The sequence below is a fragment of the Cynocephalus volans genome, chromosome 8, assembly GCF_027409185.1.
Source record: "Cynocephalus volans isolate mCynVol1 chromosome 8, mCynVol1.pri, whole genome shotgun sequence".
Lineage (NCBI taxonomy): Eukaryota > Metazoa > Chordata > Mammalia > Dermoptera > Cynocephalidae > Cynocephalus > Cynocephalus volans.
The window spans coordinates 77,739,043-77,751,514 of record NC_084467.1 but is presented as its reverse complement, the minus strand read 5'-3'; the positions used below and the strand labels follow the sequence as shown (position 1 = coordinate 77,751,514).

Genomic DNA, 12,472 nt, shown 5'->3' with positions numbered 1-12,472 from the left:
CAAACAAACAAAAATAACACTTCCTCCCCCTTAACTTTTAATCGCTGCCTCTTTCTTCCATAAGATTTATTTAGTACCATATGCCCATAATAATAAGAATGACAATTTATCTCTATTCCATCACCATTATCAAAAGCCAATTCATTGGTCTGGACTGCCTGAAGAATCTGCATTCGTATGACTTCTATTTTTGTCTTGCTGTCCTGGAGCAGTTGCTGAGCTGTACCATGGAGCTTCCGATCCTATTAAAAATAAGTTTGAAAAGGTAAGCAAACAAAGGGACAAATGAAATATTTTCGTATCTTCTAAACAGATCAACTGATATATCAACAAGTGAAAACAAAGTTAAAAGAACACTGTGAGCACTATAATATATAATCTGGTAGGTACACTTACAAAAAGTCATCAAACTTACAGGGTGATAACTGAGAACTCCGTTAGTTAAGACAATTTGAGAGAAAACAAATGAATCTTATCACTGTTGTGCTTTTTTAAAAATACATTTTTTATTGTATATATTTGAGGTATACAACATGATGTTTTGATACACGTAGTAAAATTACAGTCAAACAAACTGCAGTCAAACAAATTTATATATTCATCACCTTTTATAGTTACCCTTTTTGTGTACATGTGTATTAAGAGCACCTGAAATCTACTCTGAGCAAATTTTCAGTATACAGTATTATTTACTATAGTCCTCATGCTGTACATTAGATCTGTAGACCTATTCATCCTACCTAACTGCAAATTTGTATCCTTTAACCTACTTCTCCCCATTTCTTCTCCCTCCCTGCCCCTGGTAACCACCATTCTACTGTCTGTTTCTATTTATTCAAAAAAATTTTTCCCCAGATTTCATATATAAGTATGTTTCTTTCTTTGTCTGGCTTATTTCACTGAGCATAATGTCCTCCAGGTTCATTCATATTGTCGCAAATAGCAGTATCTCCTTTTTTAATACTAAATATTATATTGTACACACATACATATGTACACACATACACGCACATCAATCACACAATTTTTTTATCCATTCATCTGTTGATGGATACTGTAAGTTGTTTGAATCTTATTACTGTTTTCAAAAAATCCAAATCCAAATCACATTTGTAATTTTTCCCTGTTGTTCCTTTATACAAAATATAAAGAATTTTTCTTTACCATAATCAATAACTCTTAGACTCAGAAGCATATTATGTGATAGATGTTTCAGTGACTAAGCCCAAAGAAATTAGGTAATCTCCTCCTATTCCATTACTTTATAGTTAAGCTTTCAAGGAGCTTCACACACGTAGGAAAAATTTTAAAATAGCTAATTACAAATAGTATTCGTATCTCAAATTCTGCTAAAGAAAAGTAGAAAACAGCATTTGTCAACGCTGGTGATAATGAGGAAGGTCTCTTGAATCTCAAAAAATGAGACCTTCTCAATAAAGCTAGGTAGGGAGAAAGTTATACTAAATAAACTTGTCATCTCTTAAGACTTCAGGAAAAGTTCTGAATTAAATCAAATAATGTTATTGATGTACTTCAGTTAAGTACCAGTAACACTGAATGTGAATGACAGAGGAAACTATAGGAGGATAAATAATGGCCCACCCAAAGATGTCCACGTCCTAATGTCTGACACCTCGTTAATATGTTACCTTATATGGCAAGAGGATTTAAGGTAGCAGATAGAATTAAAGTTATTAATTAATTGACCTTAAAATATAGAGATGATCCTGGATTATCCAAGTAGGCCCAATGTAATGATCAGGGTCCTTAAATGTGGAAGGCGGCAGAAGAAGTCAGAGTGATGTGATGTGTGAAAAACTGGACCCACTGTTAGCTTGGAAGACAGAGGGAAGATAGCCATGAGCCAAGGAAGGTAGGTAGCTTCTAGCAGCTCCAAAGAGCAAGGAAACAGATTCTCCCCTACATCCTCCAGAAAGGAACGCAGCCTTGCCAACACTTTGATTTTAGATCAGTGAGATCCATTTCAGACAAAATAACTATAGGGGCTGGGCAATTAGCTCAGTTGGTTAGAGCACAGTGTTGATAACATCAAGTTCAAGGGTTTGGATCCCCCTACCGGCCAGCCTAAAATGAAAAAGAAAAACCCTACAAAATTGTAAGTAATAAATTTGTGTTGTTTTAAGCCACTAAATCTGTGATAATTTGTTACAGCAGCCATAGAAAACTAATATGAAAATTTTAAAAAGTATCAGAAGTTAACACCATGTCCTGCTTTGAGAGTTGGATTAGTTGTCAAAGAAAGATATCTACAAAAAAGAAATAATAGATAAAACTAAGTATCAAGTTAGGAAGCACTTATTCATAAAAATTGTCAATTTTTGCATGTTATTTAAGAATCTCTACTTTTATCACTAAGGCAATCAGCACTAATTTGGAAATAAAATAGTATACAGTCAATCTACATTCTCCAGGAAACTCAAGACTAGAATCTAAGAGACAAGCATCAGTTGGGCAGAATCATCTCAATAAATCAAACACACATATATACTTTATGACACTGAATAAAGGGGAGGATGGAGATATGCATGGTGGGACAGCAATTTTGCTATTATATAAGAAAAAAAGTGAACTGAATATACTCTGTTAAATACCAAACTCAGGTTAATAGGCCATGGAGGAAAAAACATTTAGCAAATTTATAAAATTTATACATTTTTCTTATATTCCTTTCCTGTTCTCAAAGTCAATCTTTTAAGAAAGAGCTTCTAGTCAGATTTTGTTCTTTAATAAAGTGTTTAGACTTCTCACCAAAGAGACAGGTTCAAATAGTTTACTAAGTCTCTTAGATATCAGTTTATAACATTAAATAGACACACACTTGTTAATTGCGCTTTACCAATAACAATACTTAACTCTGTGTTTGATTATGACAATATTATATATGATTTTATGAATACGTCTATTCACCTTCCAAATTTAAAATGAAAATACTTTTTTCTTACTGTAATTTCTCTGCCTATCTCATATTAGGAACATCAGACAAACCAAAGATTTGAAATAACTATTCTTTGAGGTCAGACCAGAGTAAGAGAAAAACTTAGTATTTTAAAGCTCATAATCTAATGGGACAAATATATTTTGCAATCAGATAGACTTGATCCCAAATCATTACATACACTTGGACAAGTTACCTATCTTCTGAACGCCTTAGGTTTCTTGCAGAAAGTCCATAAATGGGGATACCCTCCTGATGGTGTTTGGATGTATTGTCCTCCCAGAACTCATGTGGAATTTGATCCCCGATGTGGCAGTGTTGGAAACTGATTGAGTCATGGGGGCAGACCCCTCATGAATGGATTAGTGCTCTCCCTAGGTGAGGGTATGAGTGAGTTCTCGCTCTATTAGTTCCTGCAAGAGCTGGTTGTTTAAAAGACCCTGGCACCTCCTCTCTCTTTCTTGCTTCCTCTTGCCATGTGATTTGCTTGTACCCGCCAATTGCTTGCTGCTTTCCACCATGAGTAGAAGCAGCCCAAGGCCCGCACCAGATGCAGCTGTCCTGAATCGTAAGCCAAATAAACCTCTTTTCTTTATAAATTACCCAGTTTCAGGTATTCTGTTATAGCAACACAAACAGACTAAAACACATCCTAAAATATAGAGTTTTACAAACATTGGATACAACTAAAATTATATTGCCTAGCACATGATTGGCATTAAAATATTGCCTCTACTAAAGCAATAAAAATAATGATTAAAAATCTTATTTCAATGAAGTTCTAATATAACAGTATAAATATTAAGTAAAATATTTACATAATATGCTTTTTGATTAAGCTACTCTTGTTGTTATTTTATCACCATGTGAAATAACAGTAGTTCTACCATGTACTTCTTTGGAAATACTCCTTTCTTAACTATTTCATTTCAACATGCAAGGAACAGCAATTTTATTTAATTTTAAAACTGAATTTTCCCACACAGATTTCTGAAGGATCTGTACAGATGTCAAAGTAAAATGGAGGCTTCTAAAACTTAAAGTAAGCTTTAGGATATTACCTATCACAGGCAATATATAATCACTACATGTCAGTTTTATGCTACCTGCAGATATGTTAGCTAACAAATGTGCTGAGAACTTCTGCTATAGCAATACCAAATCATTTCCATTTCTCAGAACAAGAAGCCAGGTTATTCCACAGTGTTTTTGACAGTTTTGGGGATTTTATTTATTTTAATTAAAAAAATTTTTTTTATTGGTTATGAATATTCATGGAGTACAAAGTTAATTGTCACCATTTGTGCCCAAGATGTGATAGCCAGATCCATACCTGCAGCATGCCCACTACCACAAATTGTGATTATGCCCTGTGTTCCCCACCCAATTATCCCCAACTTCCCTCCCCACCCCCCTTTCCCCACTCCACTTTGTATCCTTAGGTATGCTCTCTCCCTCTGCAAGTCAAACACACCACTGTGATTTTTCTTTCCTTCCTTCTTTCTCTCTTAACTCCCACTTATGAGTGAGTATATGTGGTATTATCCCTCTGTGCTTTGTTTATTTCACTCAACATAAGTTTCTCCAAGCTTATCCATGTTGTCACAAATGGGAGAATTTCACTCTTTTTTATGGTAGAGTAGTATTTCATCATGTATATACACCACATTTTCCTTATCCAATCATCCATTGATGGACATTTAGGTTGGTTCCATATTTTGGCTATTGCGAACAAAGCTACAATGAATATGGGAGTGCAGGTATCCCTTCGACATGATGATTTCCATTCTTCTGGGTATATACCCAGAAGTGGGATTGCTGGATTGTATGGAAGATCTATCTGTAGGTATTTGAGAAACCTCAATACTGTTTTCCATAGTGGTTTTACTAATTTACAGTCCCACCAACAGTGTAGGAGTGTTCCCTTCTCTTCACACCTTTGCCAGCATTTGTTTTTCTCCATCTTTTTGATTATAGCCAGTCTAACTGGGGTGAGGTGGTATCTCAATGTGGCTTTAATTTGCATTTCCCTGATGACTAGTGATGTTGAGGATTTTTTCATGTGCCTGTTCGCCATTTGTATGTCTTCCTTTGAAAAATGTCTATTCAGTTCCTTTGCCCATTTTTAAATTGGATTATTTGTTTTTTTACTGTGTAACTGCTTGAGTTACTTGTATATTATGGATATTAATCCCTTCTAAGATGCATAGCTAGCAAAAACTTTCTCCCACACTGTAGGCTGTCATTTCACTCTGTTGACTGTTTCCTTTGCTGTGCAAAAGGTTTTTAATTTGATATAGTCCCATTTGTTTATTTTTTCTTTTGTTGCTTGTGCTTTCAGGCTCATGTTCATAATGTCTCTGCCCAGACCTATTTCCTGATGTGTTTTCACGTATATTTTCCCTTAGAAATTTTACAGTTTTTCAGGTCTTATACTTAAGTCTTTAATCCATTTTGAATTGATTTCAGTATATGGTGAGAGGTGCATGTCTAGTTTCATTCTTCTGCATATGGATATCCAGTTTTCCCAGCACCATTTATTGATGAAGCAGTCTTTTTATAAAAAAATGTTATGTTTTTGTTGCCTTTGTCAAATATCACATGGCTGTAAGCCTGAGGGGTGATTTCTGGGTTTTCTATTCTGCTCCACTGGTCCGAGTGTCTATTTTTATGCCAGTACCATGCTATTTTGGTTGCTATAGCTTTGCAGTATAATTTGAAGTCAGGTAGTGCTATGCTTCCAGCTTTATATTTTTTGGTCAGGATTGCTTTTGCTCTTCAGGGTCTTTTGCTCTTCCATATGAACGTTGAGATTTTTTCCATTTTTGTGAAGAATGTCATTGGTATTTTGATGGGGATTGCACTGAATCTGTAGATTGCTTTGGGTGGTATGGACATTTTCACAATGTTAATTCTTCCAATCCAAAAGCATGGAATGTCTTTCCATCTTTTTGTGCCTTCTTTAATTTCTTTCAGTAGTGGTTTGTAGTTCTCATTGTAGAGATCTTTCACCTCCTTGGTTAAACTGATTCCTAGGTATTCTAATTTTTTCGTGACTGTTGTAAATGGGCTTACTTTCTTGATTTCTCTTTTTGATAGCTCATTATTGGAGAATATAAATGCAACTGATGTGGGGGCATTTATTTTGCATACTGCAATGTTACTGAAATTATTAACCAGTTCTAGGAATTTTTTATTAGAGTCTTTAGGTTTGTCTATATTTGATATCATGTCATCTGTAAATAGGGACAGTTTGACTTCTTCTTTACTAATCTGGATGCCTTTTATGTCTTTCTCTTGCCTTACTGCTATGGCTAGTACATCCAGTATTAGGTTGAATAGAAATAGTGAGAGTGGGCATCCTTGCCTTGTTCCTGTTCTTAAGAGAAAAGTCTTTAGTTTTTCTCCACTCAGAGTGATATTGGTGGTAAGCTTCTCACCAATGGCATTTACTGTGTTGAGATGCTTTCCTTCTATACCTAATTTGTTGAGAGTCTTTATCATGAAGGGATGTGGATTTTGTAAATGCTTTTTAAGTGTCTATTGAGATAATCACACGGTTTTTGTCCTTGATTTTATTGATGTGGTGTATCACATTTATTGACTTTCATATGTTGAACCATCCTTGCATCGCAGTTATGAATCCCACTTGATCATGGTATATAAATTTTTTGATGTGCTGCTGTATTCTGATTGCTAATATTTTGTTGAGGATTTTTGCATCTATGTTCATCAAGGATATTGGCCTGTAATTTTCTTTTTTTGTGTGTGTCTTTATCTGGTTTTGGTATCAGAATTATGTTGGGCTCATACCATGAGAGACTGAGAGAATGGCTTCTGTTTCAATTTTTTGGAGTAGGTTGAGGAGAACTAGTATTAATTCCTCTTTAAAAGTTTGGTAGAATTCAGCTGTAAAGCCATCTGGACCTGGGCTTTTCTTTGTTGGAAGACTGCTGATTACTGCTTCAATCTCATTGCTTGTTATTGGTCTCTTCAGGTTTTCTATCTCTTCTTGGTTTAGTCTGGGCAGTTTCTATGTGTCCAGAAACTTAGACACATCTTCCAGGTTTTCATATTTGTTGTCATACAGTTGTTTATAATAGTCTCATGATTCTTTGTATTTCTGTGGTATTGGTTGTAATGTCTCCCTTTTCATTTCTGATTTTTGTTATTTAGGTCCTCTCTTTTTTTTGTTAACCTAGCTGATGGTTTGTCTGTTTTATTTTTCTTCTCAAAGACCCAACTTTTTGTTTCATTGACCTTTTCTATCATTTTTTGGGGTCTCTATTTCATTTAGTTCTGCTCTGGGCTTAATTACTTCTTTCTGTCTACTACATTTAGAATTGGAATGTTGTTTTTCAAGTTCTTTGAGGTGTAGTGTTAGGTTGCTTATTTGAAGTCTTTCCATTCTTTTGTTGTGAGCATTTATTGCAGTAAATTTGCCTCTCAGTACTGCTTTTGCAGTATCCCTCAGGTTTTGGTATGATGTACCTTTACTTTCATTAGTTTTAAGAAATTTTTTGATTTCCTATTTAATTTCTTCTTGGGCCCATAGGTCATTCAGGAGCCTATTGTTTAGTTTCCACGTATTTGTATAGTTTCCAGGGTTTTCCTTGTTACTAATTTCCAGTTTTAGTCCATTGTGGTCTGAAAAGATACTTGGAATGATTTCAATATTTTAAAATTTGCTAAGACTGGATTTGTGACCTAATATGTGGTCTATCCTGGAGAATGTTCCACGTGCTGATGAGAAGAAAGTATATTCTTTAGTTGTTGGGTGAAATGTTCTGTATGCTTCTGCCAGGTCCAGTTGGTCTAAGGTGTAGTTTAAATCCTGTGTCTCTTTGTTGATTTGTTGCCTGGAAGATCTGTCTCATACTGAGAGAGGTGTGTTCAGGTCACCCACTATTAACATATTTGGTCCTATTTCTTTCTTTAGGTGTAAGAATGTTTGCTTTATATATCTGGGTACTCTAGTATTGGGTGTCTATGTATTTATGATTGTTCTGTCTTCTAGCTGGATAGATCCTTTTATCATTACATATTGGCCTTGTCTCTTTTTATGTTTTTTGGTTTAAAGTCTATTTTATCTGATATAGAAACAGCTATTCCTGCTCGTTTTTGGTTTCCAATTGCATGGTGTATCTTTTTTCCATCCCTTCACTTTTAGTCTGTGTGTCTGTATAGGTGAGATGAATCTCTTGAAGACAGCATATACTTGGGTCTAGCTTTTTAATCCAATCAGTCAATCTGTGTCTTTCGAATGAGGATTTTAAAAACATTCACATTTAGGGTAGTCATTGACAGGACTGTTTAATTCCTGTCATTTAATTGCTTTTTGTTTAGATGTTTTAAATATCTCTTTATCACTACTTACCCTTTTATGTCTCCCATGTTAGCTGAAAATTTGAGGAAGCATGATTTAGCTTCTTTCTCTTTCTCACAGGCATTTTGGTTTTAATAGCGGGTTTTGCTCTTTCTTGTGTATCTGTGATAGTGATCATCATTATTCAGATTCCAGATGAAGGACTCCCTTGAGAATTTCTTGTAGGGCTGGTTGTGTGGTGGTAAACTCGCAAAACTTTTGTTTGTCTGGGAGATACACTATTTCTCCCTTGTTTCTGAAGGAGAGCCTTGCTTGGTAAAGAATTCTTGGCAGGCAATTTTGTTCTTTTAGTATTTTGAATATATCCTCCCACTTTATTCTGGCCTGTAGGGTTTCAGTTGAGAAGTCTGCTGTTAGTCTGATAGGGGTTCGCTTATTGGTGACTTTATGCTTTTCTCTTGCTGCTTTTAGATTTCTGTCTTTGAGCTTTACAAATTTGACCATAATGTTTCTTGGAGAGGATCCTTTTGGACTGAATGTTTGAGGACCTTTGAGCTTCTTGAATCTGAAGGTCTGCATCTCTCCCTACACCTTGGATGTTTTCTGTTATTATTTCCTTGAATAGGTTTTCAATACCTTTTCCTTTCTCCTCCCCTCCTGCTCTTCTGGAATACCCACAATTTGGATGTCAGAGTACCTGAGGTTGTCTTCCGTCTCTCTTAAATTTTCCTCATTATTTTAAATTCTTTTTTCCTTTTTTTTCTCTGCCTGGGTTATTTCGAAAAGACCATCTTTGTGATCTGAAAGAACTAGACTGCTGCTCAAGCTCTCTGTTATGTTTTTTTATTCATTGAGTGAATCTTTCATTTCTAGGAATTCTGCTACACTCTTTTTAAAGGTATTACTCTCAGTAAATTTCCTTCTTCATATTCTGGATATTTTTTCTTGTTTCCTTGTGTTCTTTTATTGAGTCTTCTATTATCTCTTCGAGTTTTCTTAATTAAGATCACTGCTCAGAATTCCTTTTCAGACATTTCAAGGATTCCCTGCTCTATGGGGTCTGGAATTTGAGCATTACTATATCCCTTTGGTGGTATCTATCTTCTTTTTTGTTTGCAGTTCTAGTATTATTTCGTTGATGTTTGGTTATCTGGTAGAAGACTTGCTTCTTCTATTACTCTGGGGTTGGCTATGAGGATAAAGATTTCCTCCTCTATCTGCAGGCTCTACAAGTGACTCTTCTTATATCAATGTAGTCAAGTGAGTGGCAGGTTTACTGTAGAGTGGCCCTGGCTGCTACTGTGGTGGTGAACTGTCCTTGTGGTGATAAAAGGTGTGGCGGTGTCTATATTACACCACTTTGGCTCCTGTTCCAGCTTTCTGTAGCCTCAGACTGAGCTCTGGCCGTGCAGGTCTCGGCTCACCTTGGCAGATGCTGGGCTGTGGGCGCTTCCCTTTTATTCCACAGTTTCTTATCCTGTATATGGCTGGGCTTACCCACACCACAACACCTAGAAAGTGATTCTTTCTTAAGCGCCAGATAATCTTTCAAATCTCATGCTAAAACTTAAATGATTTCTTCTGGCAGTTAAGTGATTCTTCTCCAGTGTGCCTTCAAAGTAATGCAAACAACCCCCTATTATATATTGTAATTATTTACATGTGATAATCTCCTTTTTAATAATGGGTGTCTTAAAAGCAGGATATTATCAGATGAATACCTACTATGTATAAGGCACCATCTTTACATTTATACCACAGAGCCTAGCATAATGGCTATCAAATGTAATTAAATCATTAATAAATAAATTAAATTAATATTCCACATGATTTCAATTTACAATTTTCCCAAATCTCATAAAGATGTACTTTGACCCTCTGAGAAGTTTAAAGATGAGGAATGAAAACAGTTAAGATCAAATCTAGATGGCAATAACTGGCAGGCCTACCACAGAGACTATAGCAGCTACAAACAGACTTTGTAATTCCACTTGAGTCCTTCTCAAATTAATGAATCTTCTAGTTAAAAAAAAAAAAAGCTATTGGAAAATTATATATTTGTTTTGGTAGGATATTCACAGCCCTGTTCATTTTGGACCTGTAGTTATTATGTTATCTATTTGTTTACTTTTAGTATGTCATAACCCTGTTCAATTGAGAGCAGTGGTTCTTAATCTTTTGGGCCCTCTCATTTACCAACTATCAATATATACACTTGCTTTTCCTATAACTTGAAAGGGTTCATAAACTCCTCAAATAATCCATCAACTCCTGACTAAAAAACCTTACTCCAGAGAACAGTTGTCTGGTTAATTTAGTTTAAAAATGCTCAGCAAAATGTGGAACATTTACAGTTCCTAGAACACAGTATTTGCTTTAAAAAAAAAAAAAAAAAAAAGTCCAAAACAACATCTGATAGAAATGAAAAATCCAGGGCTGCTGGTTAGCTCAGTTGGTTAGAGTATAGTGCTGATAAACACCAAGGTCCAGGATTTGATCCCTGCAGCAACTAGCTGCACACACACATACATAAAAAGTCCCCAAAACTAAAGGTCAATATAAAAAATAACAGCACAGAACTCTATCATCCGATAATAAATGTTCAAGGTTAGTAAAATAATATCCTCTCAAGTATCATAAGTAATATCAAATAGAAAAAATTTTCTCTAAAAATAACAAAAAAATTCTCTTGAAATATGGCATATGATCTGATTTTCATAAATAACCTTAAAAAGCCTTATTCATAACACATACACATTTTGGTCTTTTCAGCATATTCCCAAACTTAATCTGGGGTTGAGTAAGTGGGATATGCATGACTAAAAAACTTTTTCCCCCAATTTCAAATTCTTTCTAGCTAAAACAAACAAACAAAAAATACTTAAGAACTTTTATTTTAAAATTATTTAAGAAATATCTATTAAAATATGAAAGAAACATTGATTTGTAAAGGTAAGCATTAAGATAAATTTAGAGTAGAAAGGTGAACTTTATAATAAATACACTTTCTCAAAATTTTTGGAAATTATAACTACAGAACCTTAGGTTGGAAAGAGTCTTCAGGATAATCTGGTTCAGTGGTTCCCAACATTTTTTCTGCCACATTATACCTAAGAACTAGAACATGTTCCCATTTACTAACAGTTGCTTGCTGTAACAGTGATTTTTCAACTGGGAGTTATAGGTCCATACTAGATCCCAAAGAACACACAGGTCTAGGCCAAGTGATCACTGATGCTAAAATGACCTGTCTTTTCATTTGCCATTTCCTAAAAAGCCATGTGGTGATGAAAAACTCATTACAGCCTAAATTAAAACAAACAAAAAAAAAACCTTTCTGTTTTAAAATAACTTTAGATTTACAGAAAAATAAGATACAGAGAGCTTCTGTGTACCCTTTACCCATATGGCCAAATTTTTTATTAGCTGGGTTTTGGTAAGATAAAAGAATTTTCAAAATATTACTTTAAAAAATCATGTTTCCAATCTTTTTTGTCCATACTTTCAAATTTAGGCTCAAATGGTCTCAGAAATCATAAAATAGTGTTTAAACAGTGAAATTACCAACTAAAAGCACAAAAATGCAAAAAACGTGGCACTCAATAGACCTCAAAAATGATACTCGTTTGCAGTATGAGAGCTTAAGAAGGCAGAGCATCTCCTTGTTGGACCCTAGCAGGGAATATGCATAGAAGATGACTCAAATTTTTTGCCCTTTCAGTGCATGTCCACAATTGCATGTCCAAAGTGCCATGATGTTAGGGTTACAATTTTAGTGAGTAGGTGAATTCACAAATATGGAAGAATCTGCAAATAATGAGGATTGACTATATACTTATATTTACTGTGCTTACCTTTGAAGAACCATTTGAATACATCTGTATCATGTTCTCTGCACCTTGTTTTACTTTAAGTTCTATATCCAATTGTTTTTGTAAGGCCATCAATCTATTATTGCTAGTAGAATTACGAGGGTCACTATTTGGAGTATCTGGAGTCCTTGGGCAATCTGTAAAGAAAATATTGTGTTAATATTACTTACTAGGATCAATTGCTGTTTAAAACTGGAAGAATATTTTCAAAGAATAAAGGACAGGGTCAGAGATAAGCCTGAAGTCACCTAAATGGAATCTCCCTATGCTTATAGATAATACAAGAATTCAACCAATTTGAGCAAAGAAAATATTTGA

At 34.8% G+C, this 12,472-nt stretch overlaps 1 protein-coding gene across 2 annotated transcripts in view; it reads right to left on the bottom strand.

Moving 5' to 3' along the window:
- Positions 1-12,472, bottom strand: part of PKN2 (protein kinase N2) — a 130,882-nt gene that overhangs the window by 58,768 nt on the left and 59,642 nt on the right. For both annotated transcript variants that reach the window (XM_063104989.1, XM_063104990.1), the window contains exons 3-4: positions 12,137-12,291; positions 125-242 (exon numbers count right to left, since the gene is read on the bottom strand). In XM_063104989.1, the coding sequence (XP_062961059.1) occupies positions 125-242; positions 12,137-12,291 (273 nt within the window). The remainder of the gene's footprint in view (positions 1-124; positions 243-12,136; positions 12,292-12,472) is intronic.